The sequence below is a fragment of the Hemiscyllium ocellatum genome, chromosome 1 (assembly GCF_020745735.1).
Source record: "Hemiscyllium ocellatum isolate sHemOce1 chromosome 1, sHemOce1.pat.X.cur, whole genome shotgun sequence".
NCBI lineage: Eukaryota > Metazoa > Chordata > Chondrichthyes > Orectolobiformes > Hemiscylliidae > Hemiscyllium > Hemiscyllium ocellatum.
Genome location: NC_083401.1, coordinates 153,418,291 through 153,434,745, shown reverse-complemented (window position 1 = coordinate 153,434,745; position 16,455 = coordinate 153,418,291). Strand labels below are relative to the sequence as shown.

Here is a 16,455-nt window from a genome sequence, read left to right as displayed (position 1 = left end):
CAGGGTCTCCATTTCCATCATTTACGGTATAGGTGAGGATGCTAGAGACAGCTCCAGTTTCACAAGATAATGGCAGTGCACACAAACAGTTTTACCATCAGTACAAACCAAAACACCAAGCCATCTGAAAGTGAACCAAAGCTTAATGCTCACACTGACAAAGCTGACAAAATAATACAAGCAAAACATGCTTTGATTCCTGCTTATTTTGTCATCTGTTCTCATTCATATTACATTACTTTGAAATGAGGACATGATCAAACTGTCACTATAACATATTGCAAAGCATAACGATTACCAACTAATTGACCAAACGTGTTCTGGTCTATGTTTCTACAGCACAGTGTATGAACAACTATCTAAATTACTGTTCAGGCGTGTCTTACTCCAAGATAATGTTTCCGAACTTGATTGGTCAACTAACAAGAGCAGAAACTGAGATGAGTGCTGAGTATGTTCTTATCAGTGTCCTGGACAACTTGCTGAATGGAGAATGTAACACTGATCTCAAGTTGCTGGGCTGTTCCATCCTTGCTCCACGTTGTGAGAACAATAAGATAGTGAAGCCTTGTCGATATGCGTGTGAAGCACTTAAGAAAGAATGCGAACATTCATTTGAAATGATTCAGATGGCATGGCCATATTTCATGGACTGTGATCGTTTCTTCGTTGGCGAAGAGGAAGGCTGTTACGATCCTATCGGAAAATACCAAAGTAGGTACCTGATTGTGTTTGAGTCTGGATATTATGCAGTGGAAGCTAACTTATGCTTTTCCAATAAGAAGCTCTAATCCACTGATGTATTATACTTTCCTATTACACTGTGGGAGATGTTTGTCCACAACAGAACACTTTACAAAGTTGTTTCAAATGAATTTCTCAGCACCTGGTGCCCAAATGGCACTAGCATTTGGTTTAACATTGATGGTGTATTAACAGAAACAATAATTTGGAACAAAATCACCAGTCCCTTGGACAAATATGAATCAGTTTAGGAAAGCCACATCAGATTTCGTAAGAGACTACCATATTTAACAAATAGAACATAGAACATAGAACATAGAAGGATACAGCGCAGTACAGGCCCTTCGGCCCTCGATGTTGCGCCGACCGAATCCTACCTAACCTATACTAGCCCAATAACTTCCAAATGCCTATCCAATGCCCGCTTTAATGACCATAATGACCATAAATGACTGAATGTGGCAGGGCATTTGGAAAAGCGGTTATTAATGCTTATAAAAAAGAATAAGACACTAATTCGGCCCACACTAGAATAATGCATCCAGCTTTTGTTGCCATACTGTTGGAAGAATGTGAAGATATTAAAGTGAGTTCAGAAAAAATTCACAGGAATGGTTCCAAAGATGAGGAGTTCCAGTTGTGTCATGGGGCTGCAGAAGCTGCTCCTCTTCAATAGAGAGAGGTTGGATACAAGTGTTCAAAATTGTGAGGGAACTGATCATATTTGTTCGGCAGAGATTGTCACTTTAAGAGGAAGGATCAAAATTTAAAGAAATTAGACAAAAAGAAGCAATGCTGACATGAGCACAGCAGGAATTAGCAAACCTTTTACCAAGCTTTGAAAGTAAACAGCAGTGACCTTTCTTGACAGGTTCGAGTTTGACAGATGAACCGGAAGCACCCTTCTCCATGATACAGTTCAAATACCACAGTTATGCAGAGATGACAAAATTACTGAAGCATACTGCATCTGTGTGCTCATCTATCTCAACAATGTACACCATTGGCCGCAGTTTTGATGGCAAAAACCTTTACGTGATTGAATTTTCAAGTAACCCTGGAGAACATGAGTTGCGTAAGTAGCTGGCTTATTCACGAAGCCCATTTCTTCTCTTGGCCTTTGATTTCAGTGCATCCATTTTGCAGTTAGGAAATTTAATTTAACCAGCCTGGTGAGCAAATGGTGGTATAGATCAACTGTTCACTTTACACTGCTCAGGTTTCACTTTCTATTGACTTGGATTTAAGTGCAATGCTCCTGTGAGAAAGCTGGCACTATCCAGGACAAAGAAGTCCTAACAATGTTAACATTAGACGGTCATTTAAACAGTTGCTCACTAATTCCTGCCTGGCACCCAGTTAGACTGGCAGAATGGAAGGTGAGTGGGAGGAGAAATTATGAGAAAGTTGCAGTTAAGCTCCCATGAATATGGCTTCGTGCGGTCAGTTGAACCAATGAGGACATTGCAGGAGATTGGGGTACGAATGAAATCAGAAAGGAGGCAAAGTTTGGGAAAGGACTTCAGAGAAACGATCCTATTGCTCTGGTCCATAAGGTGCGTCTAAATGTAGCAGATCATCAATGCCTTAATGGGTCACCCATCTCCCTTCCCTTTGTCTTTTATCCACACATGAGAAGCCAAAAGAATTGGACTCCTTGTTTTGGGTTAGGTTGTGCTGCATTTGCATGTTAATTAACCCAGGCTTGCTCTTTGGGGTAGAAAGTGAGGTCTGCAGATGCTGGAGATCAGAGCTGAAAATGTGTTGCTGGAAAAGCGCAGCAAGTCAGGCAGCATCCAAGGAACAGGAAATTCGATGTTTCGGGCATAAGTCCTTCATCAGGAATCATTGCTCTTTGGGGTAGGCTTGTCGAGGAGCAGATTTGGGATACTGCAAGTTTAAATAGCCTGAAAGGTGACATTTTAGAGCTGCAAGGTACAATGTTAAATTTTAGTGCACAATTAATGAGCCATAATCTGCAAAAGACCACAGCCATCTCTCTCCCTTCAAGAGTGACAATTGGTTATACGTAGCATAAAGGGCATCGCGATACAAGCGTGGGCTAAGGTGAGATGCAGCCTCCATGAATAATCATAGCTGGGGAATTGCAACCGTGTTGTTACCATCTATGTGACAATTTAGGTGTGTAATGTAACAGATCCCCACCTCCAAAACCACTCCCTACTCACCGTTAATATCTTAACGCTAGCGATTCACCCTTCTCATTAAATGAGGCCTTAAAATAGTTATCATTCTGTCTGCAATTTTACGTTAAGTAAGTTGTGTTGTTTTTTTAAACAGCATTGATTATGTCAATCTTTTTGGATAAACCTAATCTAATCTGCCTGATGGTAAATTGATGGGTTCCGATTAGACATTTGATTGAGTGCAACACATCCGGTGATATTTTACATTGACTTCAGACATAAGACCCACAACAGGTCCAATCCTGCTGGTTTCTGCCTGCAAGTTTCGGTTTAAGTATCCCTGCATTAACAAAAGAAATAGATTGTATTATTAGTATAATATTTAATGATTAAAAATAATAAATCATGATTTTTTTTCTCAGTTGAACCAGAATTTAAATATATTGCAAACATGCACGGGAATGAAGCACTGGGAAGAGAGCTACTGCTATATCTTGCACAGTATTTGTGCTCTGAGTATTTAAGTGGAAACCAAAGAATTCAGGCTTTAATCAATAATACCAGAATCCATCTACTTCCTTCTATGAATCCTGATGGCTATGAAATAGCATCTGAAGAGGTAATTTACTTTCTCTTCTTGATCTTTAATAGCATGAATACCAGGAAATCTTCCATGGCATTATTTGCAATACGCTCTATTAAACCATACAAAACAGAATATATTATTGCGATGATTTTCATGTAGGTTGTTTTGCCTTTGTAAGGCCTCAAGATTTAACTTATGAAATACAAAATAGACTAATAACTTTATTTTGCTCCTCATTTGTTACTTGTTTCCTCTCACCTTGATGTTATTCCACCTCCAGCCCAGTCTGAACTTGCCTACATCCTTAACTCTTCTGAGACCATCTCTGACTTCAGTAGATCATGGTTTTCTGACCATCTCCTCTCCTCTGTGTTTGTATAGTTTCTCCACACTGTCACCTCTCATAGAGTGGTCTGTAACCTTCCCAACTAAACATCTAATAAAGCCCCGTCCATCTGTCCCCTTCCACACATCCAAACATTTCCCCACATTGAACACATTTTCTTTTAACTTTATCCACTTATTCCTCATAAAAAGTATGCTCGGATCTATACTTATTATTTTATACATATATTAAACACACATTGTTCCGAACCAATTCAGGCTCCTCTCATCATTTTTTTTTTGGTGCATTCTGCTTTTGTTCTGATACAGAGAGTGGCACCAATTTTCTGTCATGTTATTATATACATGCACCAAAAGCGAATACAAGCATTATCAATCGCTGCTCACCTCAACAGGAAATGCTGTATTAATCCATAATGTAAAGGCAATTGAGAAGCAGCAAAAGTCAACATAAGATGTACTATTTAGCCCTGAGTGACCATAATCTTCCCTCCATCATGAGTCAGAAGTAGGGATGTTCACTGATAATTGCACAATGTTCAGCACCATTTGCATTCCCTTAAATGCTGAAGTTAGTCCACATTCAAATGCAGAAAGAACTGGACAATATCCAAGCATGAGCTGAAAAGTAGGAGAAAGTGGGGAGAAGAAGAAGACAGTGTGAGCATTAAGCTTTGGTTCACTTTCAGATGGCTTGGTGTTTGGGTTTGTACTGATAGTAAAACTGTTTGTGTGCACTGCCATTATCTTGTGAAACTGGAGCTGTCTCTAGCATCCTCACCTATACCATATATGATGGAAATGGAGACCCTGCTGTCAGTGATTTCTTGTTCCCCTACAATGTGTGCTGTCAAAGTCCCTGCAATGCTGGCAAGCTTTTGGAAAACTCTGAATGGATGGGAACTGCTCCCTCTTTCGCAATACCCACCAAAGAACTTGTTAATGAGGTGAAACCTGTTTTTAATAGCATCCTCAATCACATTTGTATTAAAAATGTCTTTGCCTCTGAAAAATTGCCTTTATATTTGCAGAATGGAATGTTTAAGATTAGAGATTGTAGCTCTTACTGTGGCACACTTAATCCAGCAGTACCTATGAAAGTACTCACAGTACTTTTCCAACGACCTGCAATATTTCTAGTTTCCTCAAGAACATGCATTTTACACTGCAGCAAGGCAGGTTTCCAAGTACTTACTCGCTGTAAATGCAGTCTGAAATGCAGCAAGCTTCACTACTGACCACAACATCTGAATCATTGGGTTGAATGTTATTTTTGTTTTGGCTAAGTCCAGTTGCATTGACATTTTATAAAGAGATTTTCACCCCAAGGTCCATTAAGATTCATTTAGTAAAATCACTTCATGAACTACTTACTGTCTGATACTGTTCCCATTATTTGATTCACGCCTCATCTTACCATGCACTGTTCCCAGAACAACTCACTATTCAGCAGGCATCTGTCAGAAGATCAGCCTTCCTTGCACCTGCATCATCTCTCTCAGGCATTGGCAATTTGGCATTGTCCTTTACTGGCAACGTCATAACACACTATCCACAAAGGCACGTGCTCACGGCATATAACCAACATTGCTGACACTCCCTCACATATACGATCCCATTCTCTCACATTAGTCACCGTTTTCATCAGTATGCCTCTTAGTGGATCTGTTCTGAGCTACATCCCTTCGAAACACTTCTCTAAGTCACCACTACTCCGTCTCCAATGTCCAAAGGGACCCACAGACTGTCATTGTCCAGTAGGTGAACATCACAGACAGCCATGAAACTAGACAACTCCAAACATGAAGGAGCAAATTACTACAGATGTTTGAATCTGTACTGAAAACAAAAGGTGCTGGAGATCTCAGTTCAGGCAGCACCCGTGGAGAGAAAGCAGGCTAACGTTTCGAGTTCAGATGACTCTTCATCAGAGCTCTATCCCCACTAACTTCAAAGCCCTATGGATGTGCACTCCAAGGTCTCTCAATTTCTCTACCCCTCAATATTTTCCCATTATTATGTATTACTCAGCTTTTTTGCCCTCCCCATGTGCATTATCTCACACTTCTCAGGTTTGAATTCCATTTTCCACTTTACTACTCATCAGTTAAATCATTGATGTATTATTGAAGTTGACAGCTACTCTCTTCACTGTCAATTACACAACCAATTGTTGTGTCCTCTGCAAATTGCCCAATCATGCTTCCCATATTTAATTCTATTTATTAATAAATTACAGACAGCAAATGATCCAACATTGAAGCCTTCCCATTTCCATTTCAAAATTACCCATTAGCCATTATCATGTGTTTTCTGCCATTGAGCCAATTTTGAATCCAAAATTGAAGTCCCTTGTAGCCCATGGACTTCTACGTTTCTGAGTGTGTCATGTTGCATTTTGTTAGATGCCTTAGTAAAATTAATTTAGACAACATCTACTGCACTAGCTTCATCAATCCTCTGTACTTTCTCTCAAAATATTCACTAATGGTAGTAGGACAAGATCTTCTCTTTTAAAAAAAACTGTCCATCATTAATCCAGGCCTTTTCATGTCACAGTCTTTCCTGGCTCTTGAAATGATTCTACTAATTTTTCCGCTAACAAAGTTGGACTGACTGGCCTATTATTCACACCTTTTTATCCAACTGTACATTTTTTTCAGACCTCTGTTCCTTTGGGACCTCACTTATATCTAGTGGTGATTGAAAAATATTCCTCAGAACAGCCATTATTTCTCCATTGCTTCCTTCTTTTTAACCTGGGATGCAAAACAAAGTATACAGAGAGGAGGACAGGGGATCTCTGGGGATCTCCCATCTACAACCTCCAACCTCATCGTCCGCAAACCCCACACAGCCCGATTCTACTCCCTACCGAAGATCCACACACCTGACTTCCCCGGCCGACCCAATGTCTCAGCCTGCTCCTGTCATCTCTGCGTACCTTGACACCATCCTGTCCTCCTTCATCCAGGAACTCCGCACCTACGTTCAGTACACCACCCATGCCCTTCACCTCCTCCAAGATTTTCGTTTCCCTGGCCCCCAACGCCTCATTGTCACCATAGACACCCAGTCCCTGTACATATCGATCCATCACAATGAAAGTCTCTAACCTCTCCATTTCATCCTCTCGCACCATCCTAAGCAGTACCCTGCCACCACCACCCTCATCTGCCTGGCTGAACTGGTCCTCACCCTCAAACATTTTCCTGCCAATCCTCCCACTTACTCCAAATTGAAGGGGAAGCCATGGGCACCCGCATGGGCCCCAGCTATGCTTGCCTCTTCATTGGGTACATGGAACAGTCCATATCCTGCAGCTACACCAGCACCATCCCACACCTTTTCCTCCGCTACATCAATAACTGTATCAGTGCTATCTCGTGCTCCCACAAGGAGGTACGTCAACTTCATCAACACCTTTCACCCCAACCTCAAATTCACCTGAATCACCTCAAACACCTCCCTCCTCTTCATGGACCTCTCCATCTCCATCTCCAGTGACTGACTAATCACGGAGATCTACTTCAAACCCATAGACTCCCACAGTTACCTGGACCATACCTCCTCCTACCCTGCCCCCTGTAAAAAATGCTATCCCTTATTCCCAATTCCTCTGCCTCCACTGCATCTGTTCCCAGGATCACCAATTCCACCACAGAAAATCCCAAATGGCCTCCTACTGCAAAGACCACAATTTCCCCACCCACGTTGACGATGCCCTCTAGCATATCTCATCCAATTCCCGCACCTCAGCCCTTAAACCCCAACTCTCCAAGGACAGAATCCCGTGGTCCTCACCTTCCAACCCACCAACCACCATATATATTGCATCATCTTCTGCCAGTTCTGCCACAAATAGACCCCACCACTAGGGATATGTTTCCCTCCCCACCCCGATCAGCTTTATGGAGAGACCATTCCCTCCGCGACTCCCTCGTCAGGTCCAAGCCTCCCCACCAGCCCTCACCCCACTCCCAGCACCATCCCTGCAATCGCAGGAAGTGCAAAACCTGTGCCCACACCTCCCCCTCACCTCCATCCATGACCGCAAAGGATCCTTCCACATCCGCGAATATTTATCTGTAACTCCACATCTGCTGTATCCATTGTACCCGGTGTGGTCTCCTCCACGTCAGGGAGACAGGACGCCTTCTTGCAGATCATTTCAGAGAACATCTCTGGGACACCCGGACCAACCAACCCCACCACCTGTGGCTGAACACTTTAACTCCCCCTCCCAAACAGCCAAGGATATGCAGGTTCTGGGCCAACTCCATCTCCAAACCCTAACCACCCAATGCCTGGAGGAAGAATGCCTCATATTCCATCTCGGAACCCTGCAACCTCACAGGATCAATGTGGATTTCACCAGTTTCCTCATTTCCCCTCCCCTTCCTTACACCTATCCCAAGCCTCCAACTCAGCGCCACCTTCTTGAGCTCTCCATCGTCTTTCCCATCTATCTGCTCCACCCTCCTCACTGACCTATTATCTTCTCTCCTACCTTCATTTACTTATTGCATCATTTACTTATTCCTCAGCTACCTTGCCCCCAGCCCTCCCCTCCTTTATCTGTCAACTCCCGGCCCACAAGCCTCATTCCTGATTAAGGGCTTTTTGCCCAAACTCTCAATTCTCCTGTTCCTCGGATGCTGCCTGACCTGCTGCGCTTTTCCAGCAACACATTTTCCCCGAAATGTCGAATCTCCTGTTCCTTGGATGCTGCCTGACCTTCTGCGCTTTTCCAGCAACACATTTTCCCCGAAACGTCGAATCTCCTGTTCCTTGGATGCTGCCTGACCTGCTGCGCTTTTCCAGCAACACATTTTCCCCGAAACGTCGAATCTCCTGTTCCTTGGATGCTGCCTGACCTGCTGCGCTTTTCCAGCAACACATTTTCCCCGAAACATCGAATCTCCTGTTCCTTGGATGCTGCCTGACCTGCTGCGCTTTTCCAGCAACACATTTTCAGCTCTGATCTCCAGCATCTGCAGACCTCACTTTCTCCTCAGAGACTAGGAATACCATGGTGGATGACTTACTTTCTGATTCCCAAAGTCTGTCTGCATCGGCAAGACGTAAGTCAAGAATGTGATGGAATACCCCTCACTTGCCTGGATGAGTATATTTCCAATAAGAGTCAAGAAACTTGACACCATTGAGGACAAAACAATCCATTTAATTGCCAGCACATTCTCAAATATTGACGCCTTTCACCACCAGTGCTCAGTAGCAGCAGTATGTATCACCAAGATGCACTGCAGAAATTCCCCAGGCCTCTTTAAAAGGTACCTTCCAAACCAATGACCATCGAGAAGCGATAAGGCAGCAGATATACAAGAACATTACTACATTCAAGATCCCTGCTAAACCAATCACCATCTCTGACTTGGAAATATATTGATACCCTTCAGTGTCACAGGGTCGAAAGCCTGGGACTCACGTCTGAGCAATATTGTGTGTGTACTTGTACCAAATACACAGAAATGATCAAAATATAAACTTGCTATCACCTACTCAAAGACAGCTAAGGATGAGCAATAACTGCCGGCTCAGCTGGTGAAGTCTATATCCCTTTAATCAATTTTAAACGTCTTATATTCAACTGAAGAATACATTTTCTAATTTTGCCAATCCGTATATGTGATTAGAACATTGTTTATGGGAGAAAGTGAGGACTGCAGATGCTGGGGATCAGAGTTGAAAAGTGTGGTGCTGGAAAAGCGCAGCGGGTCAGGCAGCGTCCAAGGAGCAGGAGAATCAATATTTCGAGCATAAGCCCTTCATCAGGAATGAGGGTACATTTTTAAGTCAAGTTGAAAAGATGGTGATACCTTGTAGTTTCTGGTGTTGTTTGGTTTTTTTGAATAGCCATAACATGGTTTTGAAGATTTAATTCCAAAATATGCAAGACTCAACCCTTCATACAATGTAGGGAGAAAGACCTGCCACAGAAATGGGATACTATCAAGAGTCACTGTGTGTTTGGATGTGGCAGTTTTTTAGAGCTTTTGTACACTGTACCTTCATTCCAACACCACATTTTTCTCTCTCGGCAGCAGACGTGTGGTGTCAGTAAGATTGTTCAAATCTGAGCCATTTTAAAAAGCTCCCAGTGCAAGATCTACCTGCTACAAAGATTAATCAGAACAGAACTTAAACAGCAGGATCAATAAAGAGACTTTAAGTGGAATCTCACACGAGGGAAAATTCACTAGCTGCTGAATCTAATCAAGGTAGACTGGCTGAGAAAAGTGTTCTGTCCAATAAAAGTTTTTAAGAGCTGAAAGAAGCCTGTTAAAAAAAGGACTTTTGATTGATGCAGTCCAATCCATTTTCCTGTAAAATTCCTACTTCGTGGATGACATTTCAGAGATTAAACTGAGAGAAAACAAAATGAGCCCCAGCATGGTGGACAAGCCATAGCCATGACCAGCAAAGATACTGGAAGGTACATAAAGCTCTGGAAGAAACGTAAACACCTTATAAAAGCTCCAGACAAGATTAAACATTCTGGTAAAAGCTGCATGACAAAAACAAAAATTCCTACATTCAGTTGGAAGTCAGCCGCTCTTGAGTCGGAGTTTATTTTGGCCTGACAGCAGCTGAGTTCCCAACCTGTGTTTTCTGGACCTCAGTATTTCCAACCCAGATAAACAAGCCGTTAAATTTCAAATTGTCAGTGGAACCAAAGCCTACACAGATAAAACGTATCAGGTCTGAATGATGACTATCTTAAGAATCCATTAAAAAAACGGTCAACATTGTAGTCCCAAAACACCTGGTTCAATGCCATGGGAAGCCACAACCAAAGGTCAGACAGGCGCAGCATTTTAAACAATCAAGACATGTGACAAACAACATCGAGGCACAGTCTACAGGATGTCTCATCAAGCTACTCTGTCAATGATGAACAAGGCCAGACCTTTGACACACAGCGTGAGCAGATATTCACAATGGTGGACATCAAGGAGTTTACTTGCACAGCAGTACCACCTTTGCAGACATCCGGATTATATTCCCAGAGTTACAGGCTCAGTAGAGCCTATATTTAAAACGGATACGTATGCAGGTGGAAACACTCGTCTACTTCACATGAAATATATGGATCCACAGAATGGCAATCGATGATTCCATTGTTAAACTCACTGGGTAAAATGACTTGGAGGTTGAATCCCTGAAAAACACAACATTCAAGGGTCATAGTAAAAACTCATCCTGGTCATAACCTGGCCCAGTGATGACAGGCCGATAGGTCTGCAGGAATCCACTCTGCGTCATTACCCATGGCATAGGCCAGAAATGAAGGACATTCCCATCTTCATTTCATGACATACCACTGTTGCATATTGTTAGGAATTCCTTGAGTAGAGACATACACACATCAAGTGAATCTATGCTGATGGTGGAGAGTGACTATTTGCTCCCTTTTGGTAAGATTGGTGGCAGAGGGAAGTTCATTAGGTAAGAAAGTAGTAGCTAGGGACCATTTCCAATGAGACCCATAAATTCTGGGGTGGGTAGCCTCAAGGTCAGCCATAACATTGCCCCTGCCCCAGCCTTGCAAATTGAGGCTTTTAAGTGGGAAAATAATACCCACTGAAAAACGTTATCCAGTGCTTTTGGTATTTACCCAGTGGCAAGAGCACGTGCGCACGTGTGTGGGCTTGTGTGTGTGCATGCGTGTGTTTGTGTGTGTGCGTGTGTGTGTGTGTGTGTGTGTGTGTGTGTGTGTGTGTGTATGTATAGGGGGAATGGAGAAGGTTTGCCCCTGACATGTGCAATAAACAAAACCATTTGCTTGTGGAATTCCAGGGTTGGGACTGAGATTGATGGGAGTGGTGGTGGTGGTGGTGCATGGTTTCAGGTGTTAGGGGGCATTCATTCAAATGCATATGGCATTAGGAACATAAACTACCTCATCAAACCATCAAGCCCTTGACCCTGTCTTTGCTGCGATTCCCAAATGTGACACCATCCTGACCCCCTCTCTTTCCCTGGTGACTTGTATTCCTCAGTAATCCCAGGTCTCTAGTAAGTGTGCGCTGGTAGCTGGCAGAGCATCTGCTGTCTGCAAAAATTGCACTAGCATTGAATTGATTAGCTCCTCCTAGGATTGGAGTTTCTGCCCTGCCAGCGCCCTGGATTCTGTAAAAAAGCCTGGGCACCAGTCAATTCAAGCACCTAACTCCACATGCTGAGCAAGTCAGTCTCATGATTTGTAACATTCGTGAATTGGGCAGCTCCATATGTTGTTCAGTTAGAACATTCAATTCTGCCCAGCACTAAGGGAAGGGCAATATTTTCAGTAGGTTTGGGGGGTGTGGTTCACTGAACAGGCAGACAGGGTGAAAGGTGCCAGCAAGTGCTCAAGGGAGACAGAATATAAACTCCATGCTAGAAATGCTGAGTCTTAGCTATACAGTAGTGAAAACAACAAAACGTAGGTTTTGCATAGGGGACAGTGGGTTGTAAGTTCCAAGAACATAAAGGCAATATACTGTGGTTACTGGAAATTTGAAACAAAAGCAGAGAAATTCAATAACTTCAGAAACTGATTGTGTAATGAAGAAGGTTTGGCAGTACCTGTAGAGAGAGAAGCAGAGTTAAAGTTTTGAGTCTATATTTCAAGAAACTTTTCAGAAGTGAGAAGAAAGGGGGTTAGACTTATATCTCGGAAAGCAGCAGAGGCCTATTTATTCATGAGAAGCCCCGTGACTCCTGCGGTTCCCAAAATTGCACTTCCTCGCATCCTGTCTCCTGCAAGATTCCATTCTATTGTCCCATTTCTCTGTCTCTGTTGTACCTGCTTGGACAATACCACTTCCCACTGCTCTGTCACTCCATAAACAGAGGATTCTCCCCTTTTTGTGGTTGACAGGGCCTTTAGCTGTGTCTAATCCATCCCCCTCCACTTGTGTCCTCACTCCTTTCCCTCTTTTCACGAACAATGATAGGGTTCCCCTTTAATTCATTTGCCACCCTGCCAAATTCTATAATCAAAGGATTGTGCCCCACCAGTTCTGCCACTTCCAACAGGATACACCATCAAACTCATGGAGTCATAGAGATGAACAGCACGGAAACAGACCCTTCAGTCCAACCTGTCCATGCCAATCAGATATCCCAACCCAATCTAGTCCCACCTGCCAGCACCTGGCTCATATCCCTCCAAACCCTTCCTATTCATATACCCATCCAGATGCCTCTTAAATGTTGCAATTGTACAGTTTCCACCACTTCCTGTGGCAGTTCATTTCACACACGTACCACCCTCTGCGTGAAAAAGTTGCCCCTTATGTTTCTTTTATATCTTTCCCCTCTCATCCGAAACCTTCCCCCTCTAGTTATGGATTCTCCCCACCCCAGGGAAAGGACTTTGTCTATTTACCCTATCCATGCTCCTCATGATTCTATAAACCTCTATAAGGTCACCCCTCAGCCTCCAATGCACCAGAGAAAACAGCCCCAGCCAATTCACCTCTCCCTATTGCTCAAATCCTGCAACCCTGGCAACATCCATGTAAATCTTTTCTGAACCCTTTCAAGTTTCACAATAGCTTTCCGATAGGAAGGAGACCAGAATTGCATGCAATATTCCAACAGTGACCTAATCGATGTCTTATGCAGCCACAACATGACCTCCCAACTCCTGTACTCGATGGTCTGACCAATAAAGGAATGCAAACCAAACACCTTCTTCACTGATCTACCCACAACTCCACTTTTAAGGAACTATGAACCTGCACTCCGAGGTCTCTTTGTTCAGCAACACTCTCCAGGAACCCCCCTACCCCCAACACCCCACCCCCTCCTCCATGGTTAGTGTTCATATTCCACAGGGACCATTCCCTCTGTAAAACTCTGGTCCACTCCTCTATCACGCCAAACACTTCCTCACTCCCCAATGACACCAATCCATGTAATCGCAGGTGTAACACTTGCCCATTCCTTTCTCTCCCTGAACTGTTCAAGGTCCCAAGCAGGTGAAGCAAGTGTTTCACTTGTGATTCATTCCATCCAATCGACTGCATTTACTGCTCGCAATGCAGTCTCCTTTGCATTGGTGAGACCAAACACAGACTGGGTTGTGGAGCGTCTCCACTCTGTCTGTAGGAATGAGTCTGACCTCCCAGTTGCTTGCCGTTTAATCAATCACCTTGGTCTCAGGCTTCCATTTCTATTCTGGACCTGCTGCAACATTCCAACATAGTACATCGCAAGCTGGAGGGACAGCACATCATTTTATGCTTAACCATTTCACAGCTTCGAGGTCTCTAAACTAAAGTCAATAACTTCAGAAATTCATTGCATTATATCTGTTGTGCATTTTTCTTATATTCTCTCATCATCCCCTCCCCTCCTCAACCCCCACCTAATGTACACAGTATTGTCTTGCTTACTCTGCTCTCTTTAGACAGGACTTATGCTTTTGCTTTAACATCTCAGCTAACACCCATTTTGCATCTTTTTGTCTTTCTCCACCGTTACCAACTCATTTGTGTTTCACTGTTCTGCCCCTGTCAAAATTATATTACAAACTTTCCATCCCCTTTCAGTTCTGAAGAAGAGCTATACCAAACTTGAAACATTAACTCTGTTTCTTTCTTCCTAGTGATAGAATTAGAATTGGAATTATATTTATCGTCACATGTAGTCAAGTATAGGGATACATGAGTACAGTCGAAAGTCGCCATTCTCGAGTGCCATTTTGCTTATGAAACCAGAATTAAAAGAAACAAGATTTTTTTTAAAGAAAGAGCCAAAATGTAAGAAAACATCCAGATCTTAATGTCTAAAGTCTCATCACCACAAAGCCACTGATGCAGGCACCCAGGCCTAGCCAGGGCCTGGAGTCTCGATCAGCCTATGAGTCTTGCATTGATTTCTGGGAGGAGCCATGTTCTTGTTGCTACAATGACACTGTTGCCTCCGATTACCAGGAGGAGCTTTTTCTGCAGCTCTGGAATGCTGCTGCATCCAGTTGTCAGGACTGCCAGGAGGCTGCCGCTAATACGCGACAGGCCCATTGCCACTGCCAATACTGTACTGCCGCTGCCTCTGATCACCGAGAAGAGGCCACAAGGAACCATGACCACCACCAACACAATGGCCCGCTCTCCTGCTGATGCCATGCTGCCGCCTCCTGTGACCGCCGAGAGGAGTTTGGGAAGCACTGCCACCAATCCTGTCGCCCCCTGGAAGCTGCTGCCATTACTCCCAAACCTGCTGAGCTTGTCTCACATTCATTGCAATTGTTTCAAGTTCAAAGAGCAGTTGGGTGTCTCCATGCTGCTGGAACTCAGGTTAAATTTTATGAGTTTCTGAACAGTTGGGTGTCACAGTCAGGGTTTAGGAAACATCCTGGGTGTTGCAGCAGTTTGCAAGAAGCCTAGTAGGTCAGTACAGCTGAGAGTCAGCGTTGAAAAGCCCTTCAGCAGGATTTGCTTTCTGCAACTGAACAAGTTTAGGGCTCAAGGAAAACATGTGAGGCCTTGTTTGGTGAAGCTCAAGGTCAGTTAAGAGCTGAAGTTGTGCCGTCAAATGAGCACTGGAAAGCAGTTTTCAGAACGCAGGGGAAAAAGGACCGGGGGCAAGAACCAAGGGGCTATCATTGATGGAATCTGTGATAGAGCGGTTATTGAGAGAGAAGTTTTATGACTGCTTTGGCCAAAGTGAAAAATTGTAATGCCTCATGAGGTTAATGGAGATTTGAAGACCTCCCATATCATTAATGTTGGGGAGTAGGGGAGTATTTGAGAAATCCATGGGATTTCTCTTGATTACAGTTACCATTTCTATGTGGATTGTGGTGTATTCAACCCTCGCATATTATCCACATTAAAAATAAGTTGTACTTCTACTATAGAGTGAATTACTGTTTGAACTTGTTCAGTAAAGTATTGTTTGTTCAAGCCAGTGGAATCTTAAGATTTTAATCTCTTTGTAGGTGCCTGGATCTCACATTTTATTTACATTAAAAATGAAACATTGCTGGCCAGTAACCAGATTTTAGCAATAGAGGGTGATATCACATTAGTCATTTTGATTATTTTGTTTCCAACTACGACATTTCAACGTTCAGTGTATGTGCACTCCTAAATCTCTTCAGAACTCTTGTGTTCCTAGCTTTTCACTATTTCAATCACCTATCTCAAGATCTATTTCACTATTTCGAGATCTATCTCTTTTGTTCCCAAATTGTTACCAATGACTTGCACTGAGCTCCATCTGCCACTCAATCTATTCTTGTCATTTAATGGACAAGCAAAGAATGAGTAAACTAGGGCTTTATAGTGAGGGATATTTCAATGTGGCGACAATCATTGTGCAATTAGCAAACTTGGATATGTGGCTGTCTATTTCTGTTTTCTAACCCATTAATAAACATAATGATTCAGTGAGACTCCAACAATTACATGGAGCCAGTACTCACCACATGCTTCCAAATTATACATACAAACGCTGCAGTGTATCTTACCAACTCTTATATCAGGGAGAGAAGTATCATAATAATAGCTGTGACAAGTGCAGAAAATAGTTTTTGCATGCCTTTAAGTTTAAAATAGCACACTGACACCAGGCTGGTTACAAAACAAAGAGGTTTATTTTGAGCTGGTATTGAAA

At 43.0% G+C, this 16,455-nt stretch overlaps 1 protein-coding gene across 1 annotated transcript in view; it reads left to right on the top strand.

Moving 5' to 3' along the window:
• cpz (carboxypeptidase Z) overlaps positions 1–16,455 on the top strand; it is a 72,311-nt gene that overhangs the window by 37,316 nt on the left and 18,540 nt on the right. Inside the window, exons 3-5 of the mRNA XM_060826879.1 lie at positions 340–714; positions 1,616–1,819; positions 3,314–3,510. Coding sequence (XP_060682862.1) covers positions 340–714; positions 1,616–1,819; positions 3,314–3,510 — 776 coding nt within the window. The remainder of the gene's footprint in view (positions 1–339; positions 715–1,615; positions 1,820–3,313; positions 3,511–16,455) is intronic.